At 56.1% G+C, this 26,147-nt stretch overlaps 2 protein-coding genes across 4 annotated transcripts in view; one reads left to right on the top strand and one right to left on the bottom strand.

Moving 5' to 3' along the window:
- The first annotated feature begins 459 nt into the window (after positions 1–459).
- BRF2 (BRF2 general transcription factor IIIB subunit) lies at positions 460–4,459 on the top strand. Its single transcript, XM_077849152.1, has 4 exons — positions 460–756; positions 1,444–1,503; positions 1,973–2,294; positions 3,121–4,459. Exons 1-4 carry the CDS (start codon positions 603–605, stop codon positions 3,848–3,850), a joined length of 1,266 nt encoding a protein of 421 aa, XP_077705278.1. The 5' UTR covers positions 460–602; the 3' UTR covers positions 3,851–4,459.
- The window catches only part of ADGRA2 (adhesion G protein-coupled receptor A2), a 35,417-nt gene continuing 13,625 nt past the window's right edge, over positions 4,356–26,147 (bottom strand). For 2 of the 3 annotated variants that reach the window (XM_077849144.1, XM_077849145.1), the window contains exons 3-19: positions 16,951–17,022; positions 16,607–16,678; positions 16,377–16,448; positions 15,958–16,121; positions 15,298–15,511; positions 14,588–14,752; positions 13,800–13,998; positions 12,789–12,938; positions 12,492–12,653; positions 11,460–11,684; positions 11,072–11,288; positions 10,312–10,520; positions 9,242–9,369; positions 8,782–8,905; positions 8,158–8,303; positions 7,553–7,642; positions 4,356–7,317 (exon numbers count right to left, since the gene is read on the bottom strand). In XM_077849144.1, the coding sequence (XP_077705270.1) occupies positions 6,057–7,317; positions 7,553–7,642; positions 8,158–8,303; positions 8,782–8,905; positions 9,242–9,369; positions 10,312–10,520; positions 11,072–11,288; positions 11,460–11,684; positions 12,492–12,653; positions 12,789–12,938; positions 13,800–13,998; positions 14,588–14,752; positions 15,298–15,511; positions 15,958–16,121; positions 16,377–16,448; positions 16,607–16,678; positions 16,951–17,022 (3,670 nt within the window). In that variant the 3' untranslated portion in view covers positions 4,356–6,056. The remainder of the gene's footprint in view (positions 7,318–7,552; positions 7,643–8,157; positions 8,304–8,781; positions 8,906–9,241; positions 9,370–10,311; positions 10,521–11,071; positions 11,289–11,459; positions 11,685–12,491; positions 12,654–12,788; positions 12,939–13,799; positions 13,999–14,587; positions 14,753–15,297; positions 15,512–15,957; positions 16,122–16,376; positions 16,449–16,606; positions 16,679–16,950; positions 17,023–26,147) is intronic. The other variant, XM_077849146.1, reaches the window with a different exon arrangement.

Raw genomic sequence — 26,147 nt, 5'->3', positions numbered from 1 at the left:
TCCCTCCCAATTCCCTCAGACATTCCTTGCCTTCTCTCTGAGAGCATGAGTTTGCCACTCTGAACTTTCTATAGTTGAGAAAAATAGACTGCAAAGAGGGGAAACAACATGTCTGGCACAATGTCCTCTCACTACAATATTCTTCCTTTTACGCATACTTTGTACTACGGTCCAAATCAACATTTGCTACCAAAGAGAAATAGATAATTTACGATTCCCCTAGAGTTTCAGAAAGGAGAGTTGTTTGGGAACGGCAACAATTTCTTGTCTGTGATGTGTGTCCCTGTAGGTAGAATTTCACCCACTCAACCCCCAGTCTACTCCACTTCAATCGGACCACAGATACCACGGGACGCCAAGACGCGGTCCAGGCCAGGAACCTCTTTTTATAGCTCACGTTTCTACCCGAGCCGTCAGGGAAACGGACCGGAAGTGTGCGAGGCCTGCAGCCCGAACTACCTACGTATCCCGCGGTTGCTCTGGAGCCGGAAGAGGAAGGTGCACCGCGTAGAAGGCTTCCCTCCTAGTTCCGGTTTCTCCACCGTCGCTCTTGCAGGCGTGGGCCCGGGGGCCCGGGGGCTTCTGCGGCTCTGGGTTGTGAGATGCCGGGTGGAGGCCGCTGCCCCGACTGCGGGTCCGCTGAGCTCGTGGACGACTCGCACTACTCGCAGAGCCAGCTGGTGTGCTCAGACTGTGGCTGCGTGGTCACCGAGGGAGTCCTTACGACCACCTTCAGCGACGAAGGCAACCTCCGAGGTACCCAGGGCTGTGGGTGTGCGGGCCGCGGCGGTGGAGGGGCTGTCGTCAGATTCCGGCCTGCGGGAGGGCGGAGGCTGCCGTTCGTCTGTTTTTCTAGCACCTGGTGCGACATCTGCCATGTGTTAGGTATTATATATATTATATATACATGTACCTAATATATATATGTATTAGGTGTAACATGTATAAATGCTAGGTATAGTAAGCGTTGACCAAATGAAACAGAAACAAAGTACACTCGGTTTACCTAGTCTGGATATGACGGAAGGGTTATGGGTCAATTCTTTACAAATACAGACAAGACTATTATCCCGAAATAGTTTTTAGCACTAATTGGCAAAAACACCCCCCTTTTTTTTCTTTGTTTTCCGAGTGCCTGACCAGTTCAGCCCTCAAGATCATGACTCCGGAAAATTGCCGGGATTGGATACACAGGAGGGAGGGCTGAGAATTTGGAGCACCTGAGGCCACTTTAGTGCCATGGTGACCTTCTCAGTCTCTGTATTTGATACTGCTTGTGGGCATAGAAGGCCAGATGGACTCTTAACGTGCAAAGTGGGGCACCTTCTGTGAGATAAGGAACGGAGCCTAATGATAGGAATTCTCCCCAGTTTCGTGTGGCGGGTGGCCAGGAGTTTGGTGAATAAAGGTTGAACAAGCTGTTTGTTGTCCGTTGCCTTACAGAAGTAACCTATTCCCGAAGCACAGGGGAAAACGAACAAGTCAGTCGCAGCCAGCAACGAGGTGAGAATCAACCTTTTATGATACAGAAAATTCTCTGGAAGGTCCAGCCCATCCTCTTGCTTTTCCTGTTTTCACTATTACTGTGTACAGTAGAGCCTAAAAGAATGGCAGTTGGAAATAAAGAATGGAGGTGGTTCTGAGAGAGTCTATGGTTCTGATTCTGTATACAGGTTGGGTGTGTCAGGGCTGTGTGACATGTAGACTCCAACATCCCAGATCACACTCCCGCGTGGCTCTGAATCAGACTGACCTCCAAAGAATGGTGGGTTGAAATGTAACTTCTTTGCACAGATTTCTTTGTGCCTTTAGAATGACCTCACCAAATGTCACTCTTGTCATTTTAGAAAGTTACATTATTTGTGTATCTGGTGTTGGAGGCAAGTTTAGCAGAAATTGCTAGGAGCTGCACAGTAGTGCCTTTGACTTTGACACCCCCCCTCCCCCCAACTCTTGCTGTGGGCTTTCTTAGGTCTCCGCAGAGTGAGAGACCTCTGTCGAGTTCTGCAGCTGCCATCAACCTTTGAGGACACAGCAGTTGCCTACTACCAGCAAGCGTACCGGCACTCTGGCATCCGTGCTGCCAGGCTGCAAAAGAAGGAAGTGTTGGTTGGCTGCTGTGTCTTAATTACCTGCCGACAGCATAACTGGCCCCTCACCATGGGAACCATCTGCGCCCTGCTGTATGCAGATTTGGAAGTGTTTTCTGGCACCTACATGCAGATAGTGAAGCTCCTGGGGCTGGATGTGCCATCCCTCTGCTTGGCGGACCTGGTGAAGACTTACTGTAGCAGGTAAGCTGCCCGCTGGCAAACTCTGGGACAGGCTGGCTCCTTAGAACCCAGTCCTTTGAGCTTTGCTGTCTCTTTTTCACCAAAGCCCATTTAAAGGAATTTGGGAGAAAAATGTAGTCTCCCTCTCTTGTGCCCAGTACTAATAAGGTTAATCCCATTTTACATTTCTAGACTGCTGTCATTTCCAAATCCCTTTGCCCTCACTGCAACCTAATGACATAAGCAAAGTAGGTGTCAGCCTTGGCAGAGGGCCACTGAGTTGTGGCTCTTGTGTTGTGCATAGCCCGCTTGGCTGTGTGCACCAGCCCTGCCTCAGCAGGATCATCTGTGAATGGAGGCAACAGGATGTTAGTCATGGGGCTGGAAGCAGAAACTAATGTCTTTTTTTTAAGTAGCTGTGGTGTTTTCTTTCTTCTGAAAAATACAGTATAAAGCAAAGGTTATCAGTGTTAAGTGGCTTTGGGTTTGCATGGTTACTTCTTAGCTGGATGAATATGGGCCAGTTTTTTTTAAACTATATGTATTTTTAGTGGGGTGTAGAGGAGATGACAGGAGAACATTTGTAAAGCGCTCAGAATGATGGCCGGTGGAGGTGCTGACAAATGTGAGCTTTCTTGTGCATTTTCCTGCCCTTCGCTGCACAAGTAGAAGACTCAGCCTGTCTTCTCTCTGCACCTCTATGAACTCCGTACCTGGCCAGCGAACTTGAGCATTCCAAGAGGAGAGAAGAGCTTGCCCACTGCGAGTGTACTCCTTTTCCTTGCTTTGGAAGAGCAGCCCTCTCCCCTGTAGGCATGGAGACCAGACTCTCATTTTCTTTTTTCAGCTTCAAACTGTTCCAAGCTTCCCCGTCTGTTCCAGCCAAATATGTGGAGGACAAAGAGAAGATGCTGTCGCGAACATTGCAGTTGGTGGAGCTGGCAGACGAGACATGGTTGGTGACCGGGCGGCACCCCTTGCCTGTCATCACCGCTGCTACCTTCCTGGCTTGGCAGTCACTGCAGCCTTCGGAGCGTCTGACCTGTTCACTTGCCCGATTTTGTAAATTGGCAAATGTGGACCTGCCCTGCCCTGCTTCCTCCCGCCTGCAGGAGCTGCTGGCTGTGCTGCTGCGGATGGCCGAGCAGCTGGCCTGGCTGCAGGTTCTGAGGCTTGACAAACGGTCTGTGGTGAAGCACATTGGTGACCTTCTCCAGCACCGGCACACATTGGTTCGCAAGGCCTTTCGAGACGGAACAGCAGAGTTGGAAGCCGGGGAGAAGCAGCAGCAGGGTTGGGGCAAGAGCCCAGGGCAGGGAAAAGAGGAGGCAGCGACGAGTTCCTTAGATCGGCCCGAGGGCAAGAGACCAGCTAGTCCTGCCCTTCTTCTCCCACCTTGCATGTTGAAGCCCCCGAAGCGGATCTGTCCCCCACCCCCTATCTCCACAGTCACCGGAGATGAGGACATTTCTGATAGTGAAATAGAGCAGTATCTGCGTACTCCTCAGGAAGTTAGGGACTTTCAGAAAGCTCAGGCTGCAAGACAGGCTGCCATAGGGGTATCAAACCCTCCCTGATGTGCATCCAGGGGAGCACTCACACCATTCCTGCAGCAGCTTGACAATAGACCTATCACTTCTGGAGAAGTGAGTGTATGTGAGTCCTGAGATATTTATTTTTTCTTATTTAAAGTAACCATGGGACTCTGTGCAGTTAATTGGACCCTGGGTCCTGGAGTAGTAGCTGGGAGCAGTGCAGGGACAGTGGGTTTGGAGAGAATCCCATCTGTTGGTGCCAGGGAGGAAGGTGCAGATGTTCATACTACGAGGGATGGCTTTCCTCCTAGACAGGTTGGAGGGTGCCAGGCTTTCTCCTGGTTTGTATTGGATACACTGCTGCTCCAGGCCTGCCAGGCCCTTCCTGCTCATGTGGAGTGGTTGGTGTTTTGAAAGCTATCAGCCCTCAGAGGACAGGAATTGGGCGGCTCCTGGCCCTATGTCATTTGTAGATTGATGGGTTCTTGTGTATGGGGTTGGGGGTTTTAAAATCCTCTACCTCATAACAAAAGGACCATGGGTGGACTAAAGTTATATAGCTCAAAGGGCTTTGCAAAATTTTAATATATTAAAACAAGAGGCATCTGCTAAAAAACATTCTATTGTATAAAACCCGAGCTTTTAAAAACATGTTTTCTTTGGCACTTTTCATCCCCTCCCTCCCTTTTCCCCAGCGTATTGCAGAAAGCTCTCCAGTGCTAAGGCATGGGCAGGGTATGTAAACAGCAGCCAGCATATGTGGAAGAATAATACGAAGCTTTTTTTTTTTTTTTTTTTTTTTTTGAGGGGGGGTCTAATATTGTCTGTGCAGCAAGCATAAATAACAGGATTCATCCCAAGGTGTGTGGGTTTTCTCCCCTCCCTTATGTCTTTCGCCTTGGTGATCAGATGGCGGCGACATGGACACTGGGAGGGGACCTGGACCAGGTCTGGTTTTCCCTGTTGCTCTTCACCAGGCTCAGCTTTCCCTCCACTTTTCATTGGGTCCTGTAGTAAAAGGCTGGTGGTTGCTTTGTAGGTGCTGGTGTTTAAAAGGAGTGAAGGCACAGCCCCCATGTGAGCTGCAGGGACCCTACCTGCTGCCTTGCGGGGGTGGGGTTGGGGTGGGGTTCAGCTTGGGCTTCTGTGAGGCAGGAACCTGGACTGATGTTTGGAAGGTTTGTCCCTAATACTGAGCTAGACGTCAGATTCTTGGAATGGTTCTTCCTTATGGCCTCCTGGAGGCAGGGAAGGGCCCTTCCTGGGTCCCTTGGTGTTGGAAGGCTGAGACTGGGGAGGTGGGTCTTGTAACTGAACAGGAAGTGCTTCTCCAGGACCACCTGCAGCCTTGTGATGGAGCCTCCCTTCAAAGCACTGTGTATAGGGCACCATTGCCTTCGCTCCAGATCTAAGCACTACTCTCCACTTGACTCAGATCTTTCCTGAGGTACTACCTCTAAAGCCCTGCGGTGTGGTTTGTGTACCACTCCTGTGGGACGCGCCTGTCCCTGACTGGGCACCCTTTCCACGTGCACCCCCCATTCCTTAGAACTCCAGCGCTGCCTTCCACACTGTTCCACCTTCTCTTGCATAGTTAATCTTAAAAGCAGCACCTATGGGTCCTGGTCACTTGGCTCATCTGCTAGGCTGGCCCCTAGTTGGCCAAAAGCTGGGTGGGGGAGAGGCCCTAGGATCTAGGCACAGATGGCCATGGGTGACTTTAGAGGAGGGCAGTGAGGAGAGAACAGGGTTCTCAAGCTCCCATCATCTGTGTGTTCCTGATAAGGCTGATGACCACCAGCCAGACAGGGCGGAGAGGTGGGGAGTACCTATGGAGGAGCCCACCTGGGGGATGTGCCATTGCCCGCCTCCCACGGGCCTCCCGTGGGCCTACAGGACCTTCCCCCACTACCCTGGACGGCACCGATACGACTGGCAAAACTAGCCTGGGCTGGGACGGAAATGTGTACTGCTTGCGGTCCTGGGGTGGTCCTGGGGTGGTCGCCACCCCAGAGTGACGCCTCTCTTGACAGCGGCGGGCCTTGGGCCTGTCTTCCTCCTCCCCCCAGCCCCCACCGCCGACTCCAGGACCGAAGCTGGTGTGCCAGGCGGGCGACAGCCCCCGGGGCCCCTCTACCTCCAACCTGCCGATGTACCGGTAGACGTCTCCGAAGGCCCCGGAGAAGCCCGGCGGACCGGGTCGCGGGGCCTGCGCGTCCCGCAGCGTCACCCGCCCCCCGCCCCCGCCCTAGACGGTGGTCTCGCTCTTCCAGAGCCCCGTCTTCATGCAGGCGCCCCCCGCCGCGTCCGCCCCGCTCACGTCGTCGTACTTGGCTCCCTTGGGCGCGCCGTTCAGACTGGCTGCGTTGAGGGGGTACGAGCGCCGCTTGCTGTCCCGCTCGGGTGCTCCGCCCCCGCCGCCCCTGAGGTTGTCGCGGCTGGCGCTGCGGCGCTGGCCCTGCCGGCTGGCCTCGGGGGGTGGCGCGGCGCTCGTGTCGCTGCCCTCGGACGGCGTGAGCATGGGCTCGCCCTCTAGCTGGAGGCCCGGGCTGTTGCGGCTGCTGCCCGGGTGGCTGTCGGACGGGCTGTTGTGCAGGCTGCCGCTCTCACTGGACGGCGGCTCGGGCGCCCCGGCTGCTGCCCCCCCGCGCAGCGCCCTGAGCCGGTTCTTGGCGCCGGCCTCCCCCGCGCGGTGCGCCTTGGCCCGACTCTTGTGCGCCCGGCGCCCGTGGTGCAAGTTGTTGGGGTGGCGGGGGGCAAGGCTGCCCCGGGAGCCCGTGGGCTCCGGCTCCCCCTCCCCGCGGGCCGCCGTCCCCCCCTCGCACACCTGACTCTGCGCCAGCTGCAGGTTGGTGAGCTTGCAGGGGCCCAGGGGCGGCGCGTGGCTGCTGCTGCCGCTCGGGGAGGACTTGAGGGACGGGGGTCCCTCTCCGAACACGGGGGAGCCGTCCTCTGGGGCGGCGGGCGCGGCCCGCGGGGAGGCGCGGGAGGCCGAGGCCTGGGGGCAGCAGGCGCGCCAGGAGGCCCTGACGTCCCGGCGCCTGGCACAGTGGTGGGTGAAGACGAAGAGTCCCAGGGCGGAGGCCGCCGCCCCGTACAGGCAGCTGCACACCACCCGGGGCAGCCAGCGCTGGGACACGGCCAGGGCCCCACAGGCCCACATGGCCAGATACAGGAAATGCGTGGTCACCAGCGCCCCCAGTTGGACTCCCGGAGAATAGAGGCCGTCACCATCCTCCGGGGGCCCGGGTGTCACCACCCCCGCGCTCCCGGTAGCCAGAAGGGAACCTGAGTCGTTCAGGAGGGGGCCGCTGCTCCTGAGCCTGCTGGAACCCCTCAGCTCCTCCCCTGGCTCCAGGGAGACCCTGCTGGTGCCCCCCTTTGGGCTCTGCACCAGTGGACTCCTTAGGCGCAGCCCTGCACACAGGAAATAGATCCAGGTGATCAGCAGAATCAAAGCCACGGGGATGTAGAAGGCTCCTAGGCTTGGGCGCCACACCAGCCAGCAGCTGAGGGGAGACACAGGCAGTGGATGAAGGGTGGGAGGAGCACATCTGAGGTAGCTGGGTGGTGGGGGAGACAGGACATGGTGAGTGAAAAAGCAGAAACTGGCTTAGGCAGCATGCATGGGTTTGGGTGAGGTCCCTGGCTGGGTGGGCCTGGCAGGTGCCCCTAAGAGTGCAGTTGAAGGCATCCAGTGTCAGGGCGGGTGGGTTTGGGGTGGGCAGGCAGGCAGCGGCTCACTAGGGGCTGTGATCCCGGTAGTTGTGGATGTTGACAGCAGCTGTGATGCCACAAATAATGAGTGGGATCCCTCCGGCAATCAGATAGAACCTGGAGAGGAGTGGGGTTCGGGGGTCAGGGAGTTGGGGAACTAAGGGAGTTGGAACCAGATGCTCAAAGACCTTGACTCCGGGTCTCTGTCCCATCCTCTTTCCCATTTAAATTCTGTCAGAAATTTTTGTCAGGAATGCAAGGCCCCTACAGGGCAGGCTCAGTAGGTTCCTAGGGGACTTGGCCACAACTGTCCTAGGGGACAGAGGCCAGAATTGCTCTCTCACCTGAAACGGTACAGAAGTCAGGGTACCACTCAGGTTCCCAGGATCCCTGCCCAAAGCCACTGGAGTCACTTCCTTCCCTGGGCTTGTCATCCCTGAAGAGCCCTAAGGATGGTTCCATGGCCTTGGGCAACCTGGAGCTACCTGGGGCCTTGCCTCTTCTCTCTTTGGATAGTTCTCTGCCAGGACCTTGGACCCGGCCTGCCTCCACCCTGGGAGAACAGATTTTGGTGTCCTACACCCGCCTCCGAGCCCTTCACCCTTGCAAAGCTGACAGTCAGAAGCACGTACCGGAGCATGGGTCGGGGTGCGGGCGGGGCAGAGTCCCCTTCTTGTGGAGGGGGTGCTCTCCAGGTGAGCTCCTTGTGGAGGACGCGGGCCTTCACACCCATCCAGAGCAGTGTGGACAAGGAAGAGTAGTGCAGAGTGATGCCCACCTGCGGGGTCAAGCCACGGGGTGGGGGATTGGGGGCGAGGGGGAGACCACGCTGCTACTAGAACTCCCTCAGGGCCTCAGTCCAAATATTTTCCCACTCCTCCTATGGACCCACCCCCAGGTCTAACCAGATCCCCCTCAAGGTTCTGGCCCTGCTGTCACCCTCTTCCTTCCACACCCTGCTTCTCTCCTGCTCTGGAGACTTCTCCCTACCCTGCCCTCGCTGTCTGGCTAGTACCTGACCTCTGCTCCATTGCAGATCCCCACTCTCCACTTTAAGGGCCCATCTTTTGCTCTCTGTACTTCTTACCACCCCTACTCCCACGCCCCACCCCCAGCAGGGCTGGCCACAACAGTGGAGATGGGGCCTTTTAGCATGAACCTCCCGTTTCCCCTTGCACCTCCTGACTCTGTACCCAGGTTTCCATCCCTCATCTTGGGGCGCCCCCCACCCTGCCCCAGCCCCTTCTCCTGCTTACTGCCTGGCAGACCATCTGGTAGTTGGTGAGCGTGATGCCTCCTGCAAAGACGGCAGAGGTCATGGCCATGTGGAAGCACAGGTTCAGCAGCATGTGCCAGCCCTTCCGGGACACGTGGATGGAGCTGCCCCAGAAACGGTCTTTAATTAATGGGCCACCCAACCCAAGGTCAGACCCACGGGGTCTCAAGGCCATTGGGCTAGCGGTTGGAGGCGGGGGTGGGGTAGGGTGGGGAGACAGATATCTGTGTGCATGCACGTGTGTGGATGTGATTAGAGGGCCCAGGGCAGGACGGGCTTCGCCTCCAAAATGTGTTTTGCAGCCTTAGAACCTTCAAATAAAATGCTAGGCAAGAGACTGGGAAAGTCATGTGGACCCCTTGGGAAAGGAACCCTTGGCCAGGACTCAATGAGACCCACAGCCTTCCCTCCATGTCCTCCCTTCCTGCAGGAGCTCCCACCTGTGGTTGAGGATGTAGGTGATGATGGTGGAGAAGAGGCAGAGCAGCAGCAGGGCAGTGCAGGGGTACACCACTGGATGCAGCCCTGCCCCTGAGCCCCCCACCTCCCTGGGGAAGGCACTCAGCTCCTGGAAAGGGTAGGAAGAGGAAGTATTAGGAAGCCAGGGGGTAGGGGCCACTCCATGGAGTCCTGGCCAGTCCCCCAGACCATTTTTCCTCTTCCCAAGTCGGGTCAACTTTAGCCCCTAGTCCATCTGGGTAGGCGAAGACGTTGAGTGCTGCGACATCCACTCTTAGAAAGTCAATCTTAGGTAGTGTTAATAATCCACCGCCATCGGCCACTTTCTCCCTCCTAGTCTCTTGCCCTTCTGGGAACACATCTGATTCTCAATGTAAAAATCAGAGATGAGGGCAGTCCCGGTGGCGCAGCGGTTTAGCGCCGCCTGCAGCCTAGGGTGTAATCCTGGAGACCCAGGATTGAGTCCTACGTCAGGCTTCCTGTGTGGAGCCTGCTTCTCCCTCTGCCTGTGTCTCTGCCTCTCTCTCTGAATGGATAAATAAATAAATAAATCTTAAAAAAATAAAAAATAAAAATCAGATGAGGAAAGAAGGGGAGGTTTCTGTCTATAATCCAGTTGCCAGCCTGGTCAGGATCTGGGACAGTGGGGTGTAAAATGTGGTGAAGGAGCGGGAACTGGAGAGGAGTGAGTGAGGAGGGTGACCAGAAAGGAGAAATGTTCCTACATGTTTTTGTTTGTTTGTTTGTTTGTTTGTTTGTTTTTGCCACTTTAACAATCTGGGTCTCAGAGAGTGCAGGACGTGAGGGCCAGGCTGGATGGTTCCAGATCCATGTCTCTCGATGAGTGGAGGCAAGACTCCTCTGTCTCCTGAAAGATGAAACGTGTGGGGAAGACCAGAGGGCGATTTCCCCATGAATCCTAGTTATGAGGCTTGCGAGGCTGCCGCCTTTCTGTAGTTCTCGGCGGTGCCAGGTGGTCAGAACACCTGGGTCTTCCCCGCATCGCGCACACTTCCCGGTCCTCCCAACCTTCCGCCCGCCCTCCACTCACCATGAGCACCGCCACGTTGCCCAGCTGCTGGCACTGCAGGGAGCTGACATTGGGCTGGCTGGAGCGGAGCTGGCAGCCCTCGGAGCTCCACCTCCCGGGTCCCCCCGGGCCGTCCTGGCTCCACCAAGCTGCCATGGGTTCAGCCCCCTCAGCCCAATGCCGCAGTGAAATGGCCACCGGCTCGGTCAGGTTTCCCACGCCACAGCCACCTGCAGGGGAGAAGGGAGACCACCCAGGTAGAGCGGGGCCTGGGGTGGCTGCACCCCTGGGGCAGGGCGTGTGCTGGGCTTCGGACCCAGCGGGATTCCTGCCTTCCAGGCTGTGGGTCTCCCCCAGGGAGGCTCAGGATGATCTGGGAGGTGGCCCATTCCAAATGCCAAATGAGTGGTGGCGTCAAGTACCCAAGAAGAGCCGATCTGGGGCTGGGGCGGGGAGGGCGGGGTGGGAAGGAAGGAGGGTAGAAGGTAATACTGGGAAGAGGAAGGTGAGGGAGGACTCGGAGTGTGTCTGTAACCTTTTTGAAATTCGACAAGTCCAGGATGTAAATCCCAATGTCCTCCAGAGCCTTGTCTCCAGCAATCCCTTCCTTTATGGGATGTCTCCGTCCCTTATCCCTGCCCCAAATGGCGAGGGGCCCTTTCCTCAGCCACCTCCCCCAGGGCGTGAGGGGCGCTGTGGGTGTGGGAAGGGCAGGGCGAAGGGGCGAAGGGGCGCGGGGCAGACACTGGGGAGCGCTGCGCGCGGGACGTTGGGCCCTTACTGGTTCCCGCGAAGATGACAGGGGTGGCCACACCGCGCCGCTTGCTGGGCCCCGCGCCTCCGGGGCGGGAGGTGTTGCCGTGGCTGCGAAAGAGGCGGCCGTTTCGGAAGATGAGCAGTTGCAGGGTGCAGTCTGGGGGAACAGGGGGAGCCAGGGCAGCCGGAAGGGACGAGAACAGACTGGACGGCAGCTGGATGGAGGCCAGGGCCACGCTGTTCTGGGGGGGACATCGGAGTTCCTCAGAGACATCCGGGAACCCTTCGGACTCTGGGGCCTTCCAGTCCCCTCCTCCCGCCTCCCCTGAACCCCCTTTCTGGATCTGCTTCCACACACACCACTCACCCTCCCTAGGCACCTGCATCTGGCACATCCCTCCCCTGGTGCCCACCTTGATGTGGAAAGACGACAGAGAAATGCTGGGTCTCCCTGTGGTGCAGCGGAAGCGGAGCTGCTGATCAGCCAGGGGCTCTGGCTCCGGTGAGGGGTTCTGGCCAGGGCCCCCAGGCCGCACACCCGGCACTCCTGCCTCCCTTCTCTGGAAGGCTGTGCAGGTCAGCCCCACATAGCTGTGTGGCTTGATGAGGTAGGCCTCCAATGCCACGTTCCTTGAGTTCTGGGGATATGGAACCTGTCACCCTCCATCTGAGATATAGTGGCTCTCTCTTGGCCTCCTGCCTGACGCTGCCCAGTCCCTCTCTGCAGATTTGTCCCCCTACACACTCCTTACTGTCTTCTCAAGGCCTGGTAGTTTTACATCTGCCGCAGCGTCTCCCCAACCCCTGGCCATAGCACCTTCTCCTAAGACCCTTCATCCCACTCTCACCCTACCTCAGACCTTGCTCACCTCTGAACAGTACTAGTTCTGCTGCCCCAACCAAGCCTCAGAGCAGGGCCCACGTCCCACCTCCTTATACCTCCTCAAGTGACTAGCACAGTATCTTCCACGTTAAAGGTGCTCTGCTGTGGTGGTTCATTGGGTCACAACCCACCATTGGCAATGTCACCCTCTCCTTAGGGAACAGGAGTCTCCATTACTCCTCATTCCATCACAGCACTGTCATCCTGCTTCCAAACCTCCTCTTATTCCTTTGACTCCTTTTACCCTTCTTTCTGTTCACTTCCATTGGGCTAGCATTATAACTCGGTTTCCCACCATGAAGTCTTGAATAACTCGGCCCTGTCACCGGACCCTCCCTCTCCTTTGTGCTGTCCCTGACAACTTGGAATTGGATTCCACACAAGTGAGTCACACTCGGGGTTCTTGCTAGCTGAGCGCATGGCAGGTGCATACTTGGAGGACTTGCTGCCCAAAGACAGGAGTGTTTGCCTCCTGGCAGGCAAGGGCTGGCCCCAGTTGACTGTAAGGTCCCTCCCAGGGCTAGGCTCCCCAAGGAGCTCCCTCCCAGCTGATCCATATTACCACAGAGATGTGCTGGGCGTGGGGGCTGAGGGCAGCCCCCCCGATGCGCTCCAGAGCACCCACGATGCCACTGCAGGCCTTGTCCTCACGCTGGGCCAGCCACAGCAGGTGCTCGTCCACCAGCATCAGGTTGCTGGCCATGTCCACCATCACCTCCACCAGCTGGCAGGGGGCCAGGGGCAGGGAGTCACTGAGGGCAGGAGTGGGGTTTGGGGCCCAGGGACTGGGGCACTAGAGGCTTGAGCAAATGGTGGGGGGGTGGTTTCCAGGGACCCCAGAGGCTGGGTTGAATCTCACCTCTTTGATCTGGTCGACATAACCCAAAAATTTCTGGATCATCTGAGCCACATAGACAACATCCATCATGTCTGAGAAGCTGGCAGCCTCTGCTGTGTACACTCGCAGCTGGTGGGCCAGGGTCAGTGCATTGGAGGCATTGATGGGCATCTGGGAGAATTGAAGGAAGAAAGGAGCTGGTCCATTTGGAGGCTCCCTCATCCCCGAGAGCCACCCCTAGGGGGCCCCCTGGTCTGTGCTGCTGCTGGGGCGACAGTGCCCTGGGAGAGGGGGCTGGCCCACAAGCTGGGTCTAATCAGGACAGAAGGCACATGTAAGGAATGAACTCAACAGGACTCCAGGCTGCCCACTTCTAACACCACTTCTAACGCCCTAAGGATAATGGGATGGCCTCACACAGTCCTCATTTGTGTGGCTCAGCGGTTGAGCATCTGCCTTTGGCTCAGGGCATGATCCTAGGGTTCAGGATCCAGTCCTACATCAGGCTCCTTGTGGGGGGCCTGCTTCTCCCTCTGCCTATGTCTCTGCCACTCTCTGTGTCTCTCATGAAAAATAAATAAAATCTTGAAAGAAAGAAAAGAAAGAAAGAAAAGAAAGAAAGAAAAGAAAGAAAAGAAAGAAAGAAAGAAGAAAAAGAAAGAAAGAAAGAAAGGAAGAAAGAAAGAAAGAAAGAAAGAAAGAAGAAAAAGAAAGAAAGAAAGAAAGAAAGAAAGAAAGAAAGAAAGAAAGAAAGAAAGAAAAAGAAAGAAAGAAAGAAAGAAAGATGGATGAATGCTTGGGGTGGCCCTGGGGGGAGGTATCTGAACACCCTAGAAGGAGAAAAGCTAGATGAGAAGAGCAAGAGGCCCTCGGGACGCACACCACCCCCCCAGAACAGAGGGGCAGCAGAGCCCGCAGCCCAGCCATGAGGGGGGGTCCTAGGCCCCATGGGGCAATCTGGCTTCTCCCCTTCCCACTCCCCAGACCAGAGCTGATGAGATGCCCCCTCCCCCCCTCCTCTCCTGGCCTCACCAGCACGAACGTGTAGAGCACCCGGGTGATATCATTGGTGTACAGACAGTGGGAGTAGTCCCCCGGCTCCCAGCGGCCAGCTCGGTCACACCGGCGGGAGGCTCGGGTGCCTGGGGCGCCCCCACTCAGGGGCACGGAGGTGAAGGGGTACTGTAGACAGGACTGGTATGCTGTGATGCCCGCCAGAGTTCGAGGCCACCTGGGGGCAGAGATGGGAGGCCTCTGACGCCCTAGGCTCTGCAGAGCAAGGGTCCCTCCTCTGCCCTTGGCCCTGTGATGCTGAGCCCCATGGGACCTCAGGGAGGGATTCAGAGACAGTGGCTCCCGAGCTCCACCTTCTTTCTAACTTCGTGTTTGTTCAGACCGGGAGCCTTGAGTAAGTCCCTTGCCCGCTCTGGGCCTGAGTGTTCCCAGCTGTACATGGGGAGGATGATCCCGGCCTTTCCTAACCAAGACGTCCACTGGGATATTAAAATCTGATACTCGTGGTGGGAGAGTTTTGTCAACTATTAAAGCAAGGAAACAAGACAAACAAAATCCCACCCAAACTTTTTGTTCTGCACCGCACATATCAGATGGGGGGTTTATACGAAAAGATAAGGTCTCTGTAAATACAACTGCGGGACAGTGGGACGCGGGGCTGGGCGACAGAAGCGCTTTCTCCATCTCCTGCTTTCTCCGCAGGTGCGGAGCCCTGGGGCCGTTTGTTCCCGACGCCGGAGCTGGGGTGGGGGTGGGGGGTGGGACCCGGCGGTGATGCGCCCCTGGGGCGGCAGAGGGCGCCCTACCTGAAGTCCCCGCGATTGTTGGCGACTCGCTCAGCGGGGCAGTAGGAGGCGGAGGTCTCCAGCACCACGATCTCCACCTTCTTGCTGGCGTTGCCCTGGGCGGTGGACACGGAGCACTCCCACTCCCCTGACGCCCAGACGCCGATGTGAGACAGGGTCAGCTCGCTGCGGGGCGGGCGGCGGGGGGCTGCTGGGTGAGGCAGTCTGCACGGCCGGCCCCCCAGCGCCCCAGCGCCCCAGCGCGCCCACCCGCAGCCCCTGGCCTAGGGCCTGCGGGGCAGGAGCTTCAGGGCTTTCTTTAACTGAGCGAAGGACACAAGTACATTCTCCTTTCATATCCATTGGCCTTATGATACTGTTTGGCTGAGCTTCAATCCCCCCCTTCATCATGGAGCTAATAACACCTCCCTTGCAAGTCTATTGCAGAGATTCAGTCCCAGCACATAGGTGAGAGTCACTATATACATTGTAAAAGTGCTAAAGAAATGTCAGAATCAGTTTTTTCTTCCTATCTGGCATTGACTTTCTATCCCCTAGCCAGACCCTTTATGACTTAGTCCTGGGTTTCCAGAAACACACGTGCACGCTTACACAGAGGAACATACCCTCAGGAACATGTCTGAGCCCGACTCATTTGGGGGGCAGATGATGGGTACCGTGGCCTCCCCCACCCCACGCCTCCGGCTGAGAAGAGGCAGCAGGGCCTGTACCTGGTGATGAACGTGCAGTCGTGGATGAGGCTCTCAGCCAGGAGGATGCCCGCTTGCTCGTCGCCCTCCAGGGGAGCTCGGTTGTGGTACCAGCGAATGCGGGTGTCATTGCCCAGGTAGCTGGCGGAGCACTGGAAGGGCAGGCGGTCGCCCTGGAACACCACTTGGCGTAGGGATGGGATGAGGTGGTGCGTGTGCAGCTCCAGGGCCCCTTCTGTGGGAGGAGACATGGGCAGTGAGGCCATCGTGCACCAGTGTGGAAGATGTCAGTAGGGGCACGGCCAGGCCCTGTCTGACTGGAGCCCCCTCTAGCTGGGTAAACAGGGCATAGGAGAAAGCCTCTGGAGAGGAGAGCACAAGAGAGGAACAGGTGGGTTTGGGACGAGCAAATAAAAGTGCTCCTTTCCATGGCACACTTATCACCCCAAGAAGGGGACCAGGTGAAAACATAAAGCAGTGGCCCCAAAGAAAGTGAGGAAATGCTGATGGCTGGAGAAGGACCCCCAGTGGGATCTGAGGAGGATGCCCTGGAGAACATGCCCACTACTCAATAACACAAGGCGGAGGGAGCCTTGAGCCAGCCGGGACCCTTCAGGAGCGCATCTGCACCAGGGGGTAGGCAGGAGGATGTGCTGGTGTGTGGGCTGAGGATGTGCTCACCGCAACGCAGCTGGGCCTCCTGGAGGCCACCCAGGGCCTGGGCATGCAGGGCAGCGGGGTAGGCACAGACCGTGTGCTCAGACAGCTGCAGGGAGCGATTCCGGGCCCAGGGCAGCAGCCAGCGCAGGTGGCAGTCGCATGTCAGGTATTCAGTACCCAGATCCCTGCAGAAATGGGGAGAGTAGGGCAGAGGGAGTGTGGGCTCCTGGGGGGTGGGGATGGAGCCCTGGGAGAGACTGAGGCTGGAAGGCCCGAGCACCGCCAGCCTGGCGAGAGTGGGAAGGCAATGGTGGTTTGGGCCACTGCCTGACTTGCCCACCGAGAAGGCCGGCCGCGGTGGTCATGATATTTATGTGTGTCCTCCCTGGGCAGAGAAAGGAAGCTGGGCTCTGGGTCCTTGGGTGGGAAGAGATACTCACACAACCTTAAGGGCTGGCAGCTCATCAAAGACCCCAGGTTGTAGACTGGAGAAGATGTTTCCAGATATGTTTCTGCAGGGGGCAGGGAACAGTGAGCCGGGATCTTAGGGTCTCCCTGGGCCAGAGGAGGGAGAGTGAGTGAAGGGGGAGGGCAGGGGTGTGCTATGAGGGTCTGCTGCTGCTCCTCCTTGGAGAAGAGCCTCCCCTCCCCGCTAACTGCCCCCACTCACAGTCGGAGAAGCCTGGGGAGGCCTTGGAAGGTGTCAGAGGTGAGACAGCCAATCCGGTTGTTGGAGAGATCTCTAGAGGGACACACACAGCCTCAGTAAGCGGGCCACATGGTAGCACATGGATCCACTCGGGCGGGTCACATGTGTGTGTGGCGGGGGCTTGTGTGGGGAGCAGGATGGGATGAACAAGGAGATGGGCCTCAAGTGCCTCCCCTGCCTGCCCCTCCCCCACAGTACGATGAGTGTCGGGACAAGAAGGGATGGTGGGGTGAGGGATCCAGGGGACCATCTCCAGGGATAGGGGGAGGGCTGGGAGGGCTGGGGGAGCAGGACATGCCACTCACAAGCGCTTCAGCTCCCCCAGGCCCAGGAAGGCCCCAGGCTGCACCGTGCTGATGACATTATTCCTCAGGTCCCTGTGGGAGGCAAGTGGGAGCCCTCACACCTCTCCCAGTCTGGGGGCCGCATGCTCCCCTGGGGTGGGGAAGCCTCATTTCGACCACAAGTGTTGGGAACTGGATTCTCCTCAGCCCTGGTGGGGAGGCTGGATGAAGGACTCCACCCCTCAGCTAGGTCTCCTTGCCCCTCCCGGCCTCGGCCTCGGCTACCATCAAGGGGTGCTGGTCAGAAAGATGTCAAGAAGAACACAGAGGCCAAGAGATGGGATGGGGGCCCCATGGATGAGGAAGCAGAACCCAGTAGAAATAAGGAGCAGAGCCAGCACTTGCCCCTGTTGCTCCCATCCGAGCTGCCAGGGAATCTCACAGGGGCTGCTGTGAGGACCACTTGATAATGGGTGTGAGAGTCTTTTGTAAATTGCTCTAGAAAGGTAAGATCTTCTGGAGCCCAGCAGTGGGGGAGGTATTTCCATAGCTGTTCTGTCCAGATTGATCTCTCCATGTGACAGGTGAGGAAGCAGGCCATGCAGCTGATGACCCCCCGGGTGCTGACCAGGGGCTCTGACACCAGGGCAGAACTATAACCCCTCCTGGGGACCCCTCATTCTTCAGATGAAAAAAGGCAACGCTGATGGGGAGGTATCCTAGGAGCCCATGATGCTGAAGCACGTACAAAGGAAATGCCATCTCTGGGCCCCGTTCCAGCTGGTTGACACAGAAGAAGATGATGCCCCCGCAGGGCTCCATGGGGTCAAGGGCCATCCACCAGAGGAGTGAAGGGCAAGTGAGTCATCAGTGCAGCTTCTGCACCAGGGTCTGGTTGCTCAAACTCATCCACGCAGCCACTGCAACCCTCTCTCCCTTTCATCCCCTCTCCCAAGGAGTGGCAAGGGGTGTAAGGACCCACTTGGGACCCACGGGTGCCTACCGGGCCCCATTGCAAAACCAGACTGGCAGCTCCCTGGGACCACTAAGGACCAAGGTATAGTGCTGGCCCACGGGCTACCCTCCCATCCTTTGCTTCCGGAGCACAGCCGTGGGGAGAGGTGCTAGACCACCACCTGGCCACTCACCCAACTACTCAATGACCACCTGAGTCTTTCCTGAGCACAACCAGCACGCTTGCAGCCCCGCAGAGCAGTTGACCAGGGCCTCACTGCTCAGCCAGCCTGCCTCCCCTCCTGGGGCCCCGGGCTGGGGGCTGCAGCCTTCCTGCATGCTCCCTTCACTCCAGCCAGCCCTCTGCTCCAACCCAAGCACCCAGGAGAGTATGAGGCAGAGGGCTGGGGTGGGGGGGATTCCTGGAATGACCAGCGTGTTGGAAGGAGGCTGTGCAGGAAGTAGGAGATGGACAGAAATATCTGGGGTCAACCTATTTTCCAAGGCCCTGTGACCCACCAGCTCAGGCTGACACATGGGGGCACGTGGCTCTGCCGGCCATTAAAGTCTCAGAGACATCTCTGGATTACGGGCAGGAGGGGGTTAACTGGCCACTCCCTGCTCTGGGAGAGGAAATGGGTGTCCAGGATGGGGAGGTGCCATCCCACCAGGGGGCCTGTTTTCGCACAGCCAGTCCCAGCTGGGAACAAAAACACCCAGAGAGAGAGAAATGAAACACCCTCATACCAAGGACTTGGCCTCCAGAACCCCAAGTCTCTTGAGAAGGAGGGGAAAGCCACCAGAAGGGGACAGCTTCCTAGAGAAGGGAGGGCTTCCATACCCAGGCTGGTGGTGTCCCAGCAGGGAATGTGCAAGAACGCAGACCCTAGATGCCCATACAGCATGGAGACTGGAGATGGGTGGGGGAGCGGGGTGTGGGGGGTAGCCCCCTGTGTTGCCCTTCCTGCCAGCACCCCCCATTCAGTTCCCTGCTCTCACAGCACCCGGTCTGGTGCTGTTCAGCATGTGCCCCCTGGCCCCGGTTGGGGTCTGGCCATTCTCAGGGCTCTGCCTCCCACCCCCACGCGGGGGATGCGGGGGACGGGCAGAGGGAAACACATTCCTCATTGTGTCACTTCCCTTCATGGGCTGCCAAGGGGCTGAGGCCGCAGCCCCCCGCCCCTTCCCTCTCCGCTCACTGTGTTTATTCTCATTTCCTCCCCGGCCCCCCTTGAGAACCCCCACCCCGCCTGCCCCACTGATGCTCTGCAGATGGGAGCAAGGCGGCCACTTGGGCCCCAGCCCCTTCCTGCCCTGGATTTCCTGCAGCCCAGAGCCACGTGGGGGCCCTCTGAGAGGGGAGCTTCCACCGAACGTTGGCATTCCTTCCCCCTTGTCTCATGCCCACAGAATGGCATCAGGGGTGACCAAGGCAGCCCCTCAACCGACCAGACAGGCCAGTTCTGGGTCTTCTCCTGAGGGGCACAGGCCTGGGGCTGCTCATTGGGCTGAGCTTTGAGAGTGGAATGGGATCCTGGTCCCTAACATAGAGGAAGCAGGTCTGGGGCTGTACCCTTCCTAGCAGCAGGAGAAAATGTTATCATAGAACTTGGATTTTTTTTTTTTTTTTTTGGGCCAGCAAGGTCCCTATAGGTTGGTGTTCCTTGCTTAGCACATCCTTTTAAAAGTTTGATGACAGCTATGGACTCCTGCCTCAGAAAAGTACACTACACCCAACACTGTGTACATGATTTCAGGCGGCTTGTGGAACCCAGGTGATGAACCCCTGCCCTGGATTGTCTAATCTGATCCCTTCATTTCTTTCTTTCTTTCTTTCTAAAGATTTTTAAATATTTTAAGAAATTTCTACACCTAGTGTGGGGCTCGAACAACCCCAAGATCAAGAGTTTGACACTCCACCGACTGAGCCATTCAGGCACCCAAAATCCCTTCATTTCTTAGGTGAAATCATGAGGGTAAACAGATGTTTCTATGAAGTGGAATCTCTCATCTTCTCCCTGCTTCCATAGAGCCCAGGACTTGGAAGCTGGGAAAAGTGTGGTGTGTAGATGGAACTTTCCCTCCCCACCGTCCATTGTGCAACCCAGAGCGAGGCTACCCTGATTCAAGGCATACTCCTCTCCATGTATCTATGCCAGTATGGAGGAGAAGGACTCTATGGCAGAAGGTGTGTGGGGGTGGGGGGGTCCTGAGAGCAAATCATATTCTTCTTGGGAAAGCTGGAGCTCAGAAGCTGAGTGTAACATGAGTATGTGAGCATAAGCAATAAAAGAACAGATTAATAAAGCAGACTTAATAAAAACTTAAAACTTCTGCTCTCTAAAGGACACCAAGAAAGTGAAAGGCAACCCAAGGGAATGAGAGAAAATATTTGCAAATCACATATCTAATAAGGGACTTCTATCTAGAATATACAAAGAACTCTTCCAACTCAGTAATAGACAAACCAGCTGAAAAGAATGGGCAAAGGATTTGCATAGACATTTCTTCACAAAGAGCAGATACAAATAACCAAATAATGCATGAAAAGATGGTGGGCACCATTGGCCATTAGGGAAATGCAAAGCAAAACCACAGTGAGATACCACCTCATACGTGCTAAGATGGTGATAATAGAAAAACAGGCAATAGCAAGAGTTGATGAGGCTGTGGAAGACTGGAACCCTTACATATTACTGGCAGCAGTGTAAGGTGGTGCAGCCACTGTGAAAACCAGTTTGGCAAGGGACCCAGAGACTGCACTCCCATGTGCACGTCCAAGAGAAACGGGTGTACATCTGCACAAAAACCTGAACAGGAATGGTCACAGCCGCATTATTCATAAGAAGCCCCAAAGTGGAAACATCCCAAATGTCTGGCACCTGATAGCGCATTTATGCTATATTCTCACAACAGAGTATCATTCGGCCCTATTTTATGGAATGAGCTGCCAAAACATGTGACAATATGGATGAACCTTGAAAACATTTAAGCTAAGTGAAAGAAGCCCGATTATAAAAGATTCCATATATGATTCCATTTAGATGAAATGTCCAGAATAGGCAAATCTATAGAGGCAGAAGGATTAGTGGTTGCTTAGGGCTGGGGAGTAGGAGGGGGAGTGGGGAGTGGCTGCTAATGATGCACAGTTACTTTGGAGATGATGACAATGTTCTAAAATTAGATGCTGAAGGCCGCACAACTGTGTAAATACACTCTGAGCCTTCGGATGGCACACTTTAAGTGGGTGAACTTTACGGGATGTTAATTATATCTCACTAAAGCTGTTAAAGAGTGAGTGTGCAGGCCAGAGCGTGCGTGTGTGGGGTGAGCGTGGACCTCGTTTGGAGAGGGTGGGGTGGCTCCCTCTGGCCCCCACAGGCCTCCCTGCTTGTGGGTTTAGAAACCAAATTATAGGTTCGGAGGCCACAGAGCAGCTTTCCCTGGGCCCACCAGGACTTCCAGGGTTCTTTCGAAAGTGGGGGCTGGCTGAGAAGCGGGCCAGACTCCCTTGCAGGTACGGAGGGTGTGGGGGGAGCGGCAGGGGGAGGTCCTGGCCCAGGAAAACCGAGCTGGTCCCTCCCGTGGCCCTCTGGTCTCTGATATCATCCAACAGGTATTTATTGAGCATGTACACTATGCCAGGCACTGGGGCTCCAAGGGCAGGCACGAGGGCTGTCCCCAAGCCCACGAACCTCCCTCCCCAGGCCTGGGGGCTCCCAGCGCCAGCAGCCTCTCTTCTGCATTCCTCCCCAGTGGAGTGGGGATGGGAAGGGGAGGAGTGCGGCCAGGCGGCCTTGCTCGTGGCCCCGCCCACGGATTAATGGAAACCACCTGGCGGGTGAGAAGCACTCCACCCCCCCCACCCCGCACCCCCCCTTGCCATCATTCCCATGAGCATCTGCTTCTAATGAGTGCCCCAGCACCGCTGCATACCAGCCCCCGGGGCTCATTAATCTCATTAGGCAATGACAAATCATCCTGGGGCTGACCAGGCTCCCCTCACCAGGCCCTCTACTCCAGGCGTGCAAGCCTCCAGGGGCGTGTGTCCACACAGAGCCACTTGCTCACATGCACACCCACTCTCTCTCCCTCGGCCTCTTCTGGGGGCTGTCTGTCCTGCGGCCCACTTGGTCTGCAGTCTGGGGGCTTCTCACTGGGGCCTGGCACCCTCGGAGCCCCGGGGGAGGTCTTCTGGTGGCCGGCTCCCTGCTGGATGCCCGGGCAGTGGGGGATGTGGGCAGAGATGCCAGGGACCAGAGGGGCCGGGCCATCCGTGGGGAATTTCTGGGCACCCACGCACGCATGCACGTATCAGCCCCAGGACTGGCCGCTCAAGGCGGGGAGCGCTGGGCAAATCCATGCAATGAGGGGCTGCCGATAGCACATCTTGCAACTTCAAACTCTTCCAAGGAGAAGGGAACGGAACAAGCACTTACTGAAAAGCCTGTGCTGTCCCCATGACCTGTCTAGGGTTCCTTTTTCAGGGGAGAAACCCTGAGGCTTGGACAGGCACCCAGAAAGTAAATCACAGAGGCAGGATTCGATCCCAGGCCTCTCTTACTCCAGAGTGGAGTTCTGTGCCCTTCATCGCCCGCCCTGTCTCCACCCCAGAAGTCTTTCCCCTGGGTAGCAGACAGGGTCCTCCATCAGGAGGGCTGGTGGGATACAGAGGGGAGGGCTCAGACAGAGGGCCTCACACATCTGGACAATTCTGTATACCCCTTGGGCTGGCCACGAACTGCTCCTCTGGCCCGTTTCAGGTTTTCTTGTCCATCCTACTTGACTTATAGGATCCCACAAGGTGTGCCCTCCATCCCCACTCTCCCACTCGCCTCTCTGGGGCACCTGTTCTCCCCTGAGATCATTGCAGGCATATTCCCAAGTGGTACCCTCTGTCTCCTCCCCAACCCCAGCCTCGAGGCCCTGCCATGCATTACCAGGGACCAGGCTGATTTCCTCCCCCCATATGCTTATAGTTGACCCATTTCCAAAGGCCAGAGGGGTGCTCAGCACAAGGAGGCAATGCTGGCATTCTTGCAGCCCAGATCTACCATTTCAGTCATTAGGGGAGGCCCCAACCCTCCCACGGGACTTGCCGCTCACAGACTGTGGGATGTTAAGCTGCCATAGCCTCAGCTGCCCAAGCCTGGATGTCTGAGCTTGACAGGACAGAGAGATCAGTGTTTCCTGGCACCAACTGCACGCCAGGCCACGGCGTCTCATTTGTGATGAATAGGCTCACAGTCTTGGGGTCATCTGGTCTACTGGTTCCCAACCCCAGATGAGCATGAGAAGCGTCTGCATACCTTGTAAAAAAATTCCCAGGCCCCTTCCGACTTGATGAATTAGCATCTCTGGGAGTGGGGCACAGGATCTCTCCCCATCCCTGGGATAGTGGGACAGTGGTTTTGATGACTAGTTTTGTGTGTCCACTTGGCCAGGCTATAGCACCTTGTAACTTAATCAAACACTAAGGGAGTTGTCTCTGTGAAGGTATTTTGTAGATGTGGTGGACATCTACAATCAGTTGACTTTGATAAATAAGGTTACGTTGGATAATATGGTGGGCCTCATCCCATCAGTTGAAGGGCTTAAGAACAAAAACAGGTTTCCCAGAGAAGAAATTCTGTCTTGAGACTAAAGCATCAACTGCTGCTTGACTTCCCAGTCTGCTGGCCTGCCCTACAGATTTTTGGATTTGCCAGACCCCACAATCATACAAACCATTTCCCTAAAAGAAATTTCTTTATAAAGAACAAATGTAAAATAATTCCTTTATATATTTATAGAAAGATACACACACAAACACACACATATGCATCTCCTATTGGTTCTCTTTCTCTGGAGAACCCTGACTGCTGCAGTAGTGATCAGCCAGGTTAGAGCTCCTGGGCTCCTCTAGCCCCTGCCCTGCCTTTCTATCTCTGGGAAGCATCTTTCTATCTCTGAACACAGCACACCCCTCTCCCAGAGGCCTCACCTCTTCTGGAAAGCTTGGCTGCATCCTTGGGTTCTCTGATTTTTTTTCCTTCTCAAGCGGCACTTACGGGTATCTCTCTCTCTCTTTCTCTCTCTCTCTCTCTCTCTCTCACACACACACACACACACACCCAAGGATCACAGAATTCAAAATCCATAATATAGCTTACAAATCACCATGTCCCCCCTTTTTTATAGACGAGGAAACCAAGATCCCAGACCTGGCACCCACCCCAGCATCACGCTGACCTCATCTCCTACCACTTCCCATTAACAGGTGCTCCTTCTGTTCCTCAGACCCATCAGGCATACTGTGGACCCAAGGGTTCCTCCCTCCCGAAGGACTCAGACTCAGTCATCTTGTCAGGGAGGCCTTCCTTGACCTCACTGCATAAAACAGCAGCCTCCTCCTGCTGCATGGCTTTCTGTCCCCCCTCACCCTGCCTTGTTTTTCTTTGTAGACTTATCTCCTGATATATTATACATTTATTTGCTATTTTCTGGGTCCTCTTGGTAGAGGGTAAGTTCCATGAGGGCAGGCACTCGGTCTGCTGTGTTCACTCCCAATGCCTAGAACACTGGCACACAAAGGGGGCTCAGCAAATAACTCTAGAATGAAGGCCTTGGATGCTTCTTAACAGAGCAGTGCTCATACTCAGGATTCTGAATTCAAATTTGTCTCCTGCCCCACACTCCTGCCACGCAATTCAGCTTTTAGCCATTATTTTTGGGCCACTCTCTGATTTTTCTCTGTTTCCCATGCTTTGAAAGCACCTGCCATGCAGTGACTCGGGTCCCCAGTGCTGGGGAGATTCAGTATGTTGATGTGAGTGAGAAGGAAAGGACCATCTTCTTTTCTTCATTAGCAAGTTTACCCTCGTGAGACTAAAGGATGAGAAGCGGGGAGACCCCATGGGTCTGTAACTGATAAAGTGAGAGGGTAAAGATGGGAAGATGTCAGTGGGGCCACCAGAGGCACTGAGCAGTCTCGTTCATGGTAAGGAGAAGGGACACCAACTCTGGATGGTGACTGGCTCTGGTGAGGCAGGGCAAAGGGCCAGAGGCAGCTGCAGTTTGTCATCCTCCTAAAGATCTCCAGAAGGAGCATGTGGTTTCCTGCCCCTCAGCCCTCTGAGACCAAGCCTGGGCTGAGTGCAGGGATCAGAGCTCAACTGCTTGTGGGAGATAAAAACTTTCCCGATCTGGTGGTACCCAAGGAGACTTTTTAACAGCAGCTTGGTGGTAGCCCCTTCTCCTCACCTGGATCACCCTGTCTGTGAGCTGCAGAGCAGAGGGTTGAGGGACCTGGTCGTGGAGCTGTGTGCACGCACTACTGCCAACATCCTGAGATCCCCTTCCACCCCAACATGCCCCAGATCAGAGAGAACATGCTCTGGCTTTCCACCTCAAACATGGGATTGCCCCTTCCATGCCACTAATCCAACCAGGCCATTGAGCTTTCTTCACAGTGCTGGGGAGTGTGTGAGAGAGGCTTTCCCTTCCCCTGTGAAGTGGGTGGTAACAGAGATGACCTCATAAGACTGTTGTCATGGCTGAAGACCTACACTCCAAGTCGTGGAGATACTGCATTCCAATTACCCTTGGATTTTCCAGTGTTCACTGGCTCAGTGAAGTCCCTCCTTTGGGCTTTATGGAAGCCCCAACCTACTGCACTCAAACACACATGACATTGTTGTGGTTCCACTAGACTATAATCTCTGGCTCTTTGAGAGCAGAGCTTCCACCTTATTCTTCTGTATCCTTCATCACACTGACCCAAACCTGTCAGGCAAAATGGCAGTAGAGGGGTAGGGGCTCTGTTGAAGAATTTGGGAATGCTCTGCAGGATGGGAGCAGAGGTAGAAGACAGGGTAGGGGAGAAAGCAAGGATCATGCTCCAGGAGGGACAGAAGCCCAGGTCTCCTGTGGAGAAGACAGCACCCAAAGCTGTTGTACAGGCTGTGGTCTCTGGAGCAGGACCTCTGAAGGGAGAATGAGGGAGCGGCTGGTTCAATCCCCTCGCTTGGCAGGTTAAGTGACTTGCCCTCTCCTGAGTCAGGTCCCCAACTCCAGGGAAAAAGTCCCTTCTGGTCAGCAGAGCCCTTGCAGTCCTGAGCCCAACACCAGCCTGCTGGGCCTGTAGGGCAGCCCAAACCAGGGCAGTGCGGGTGGGGTGGGGGCCCTTTGGAGGTGATCCACTGTCCCCACCCTCAGCCCAGGGCACTAGCCTGTTGGGGCTTTGTTTGTTGATTTGTTTTGGGCGGGGGGAGAGGAGGAAAGAG

Source organism: Canis aureus, chromosome 15, assembly GCF_053574225.1.
Source record: "Canis aureus isolate CA01 chromosome 15, VMU_Caureus_v.1.0, whole genome shotgun sequence".
Classification (NCBI taxonomy): domain Eukaryota; kingdom Metazoa; phylum Chordata; class Mammalia; order Carnivora; family Canidae; genus Canis; species Canis aureus.
The sequence above is the reverse complement of the archived record's forward strand: the minus strand, read 5'-3'. Positions and strand labels throughout refer to the sequence as shown.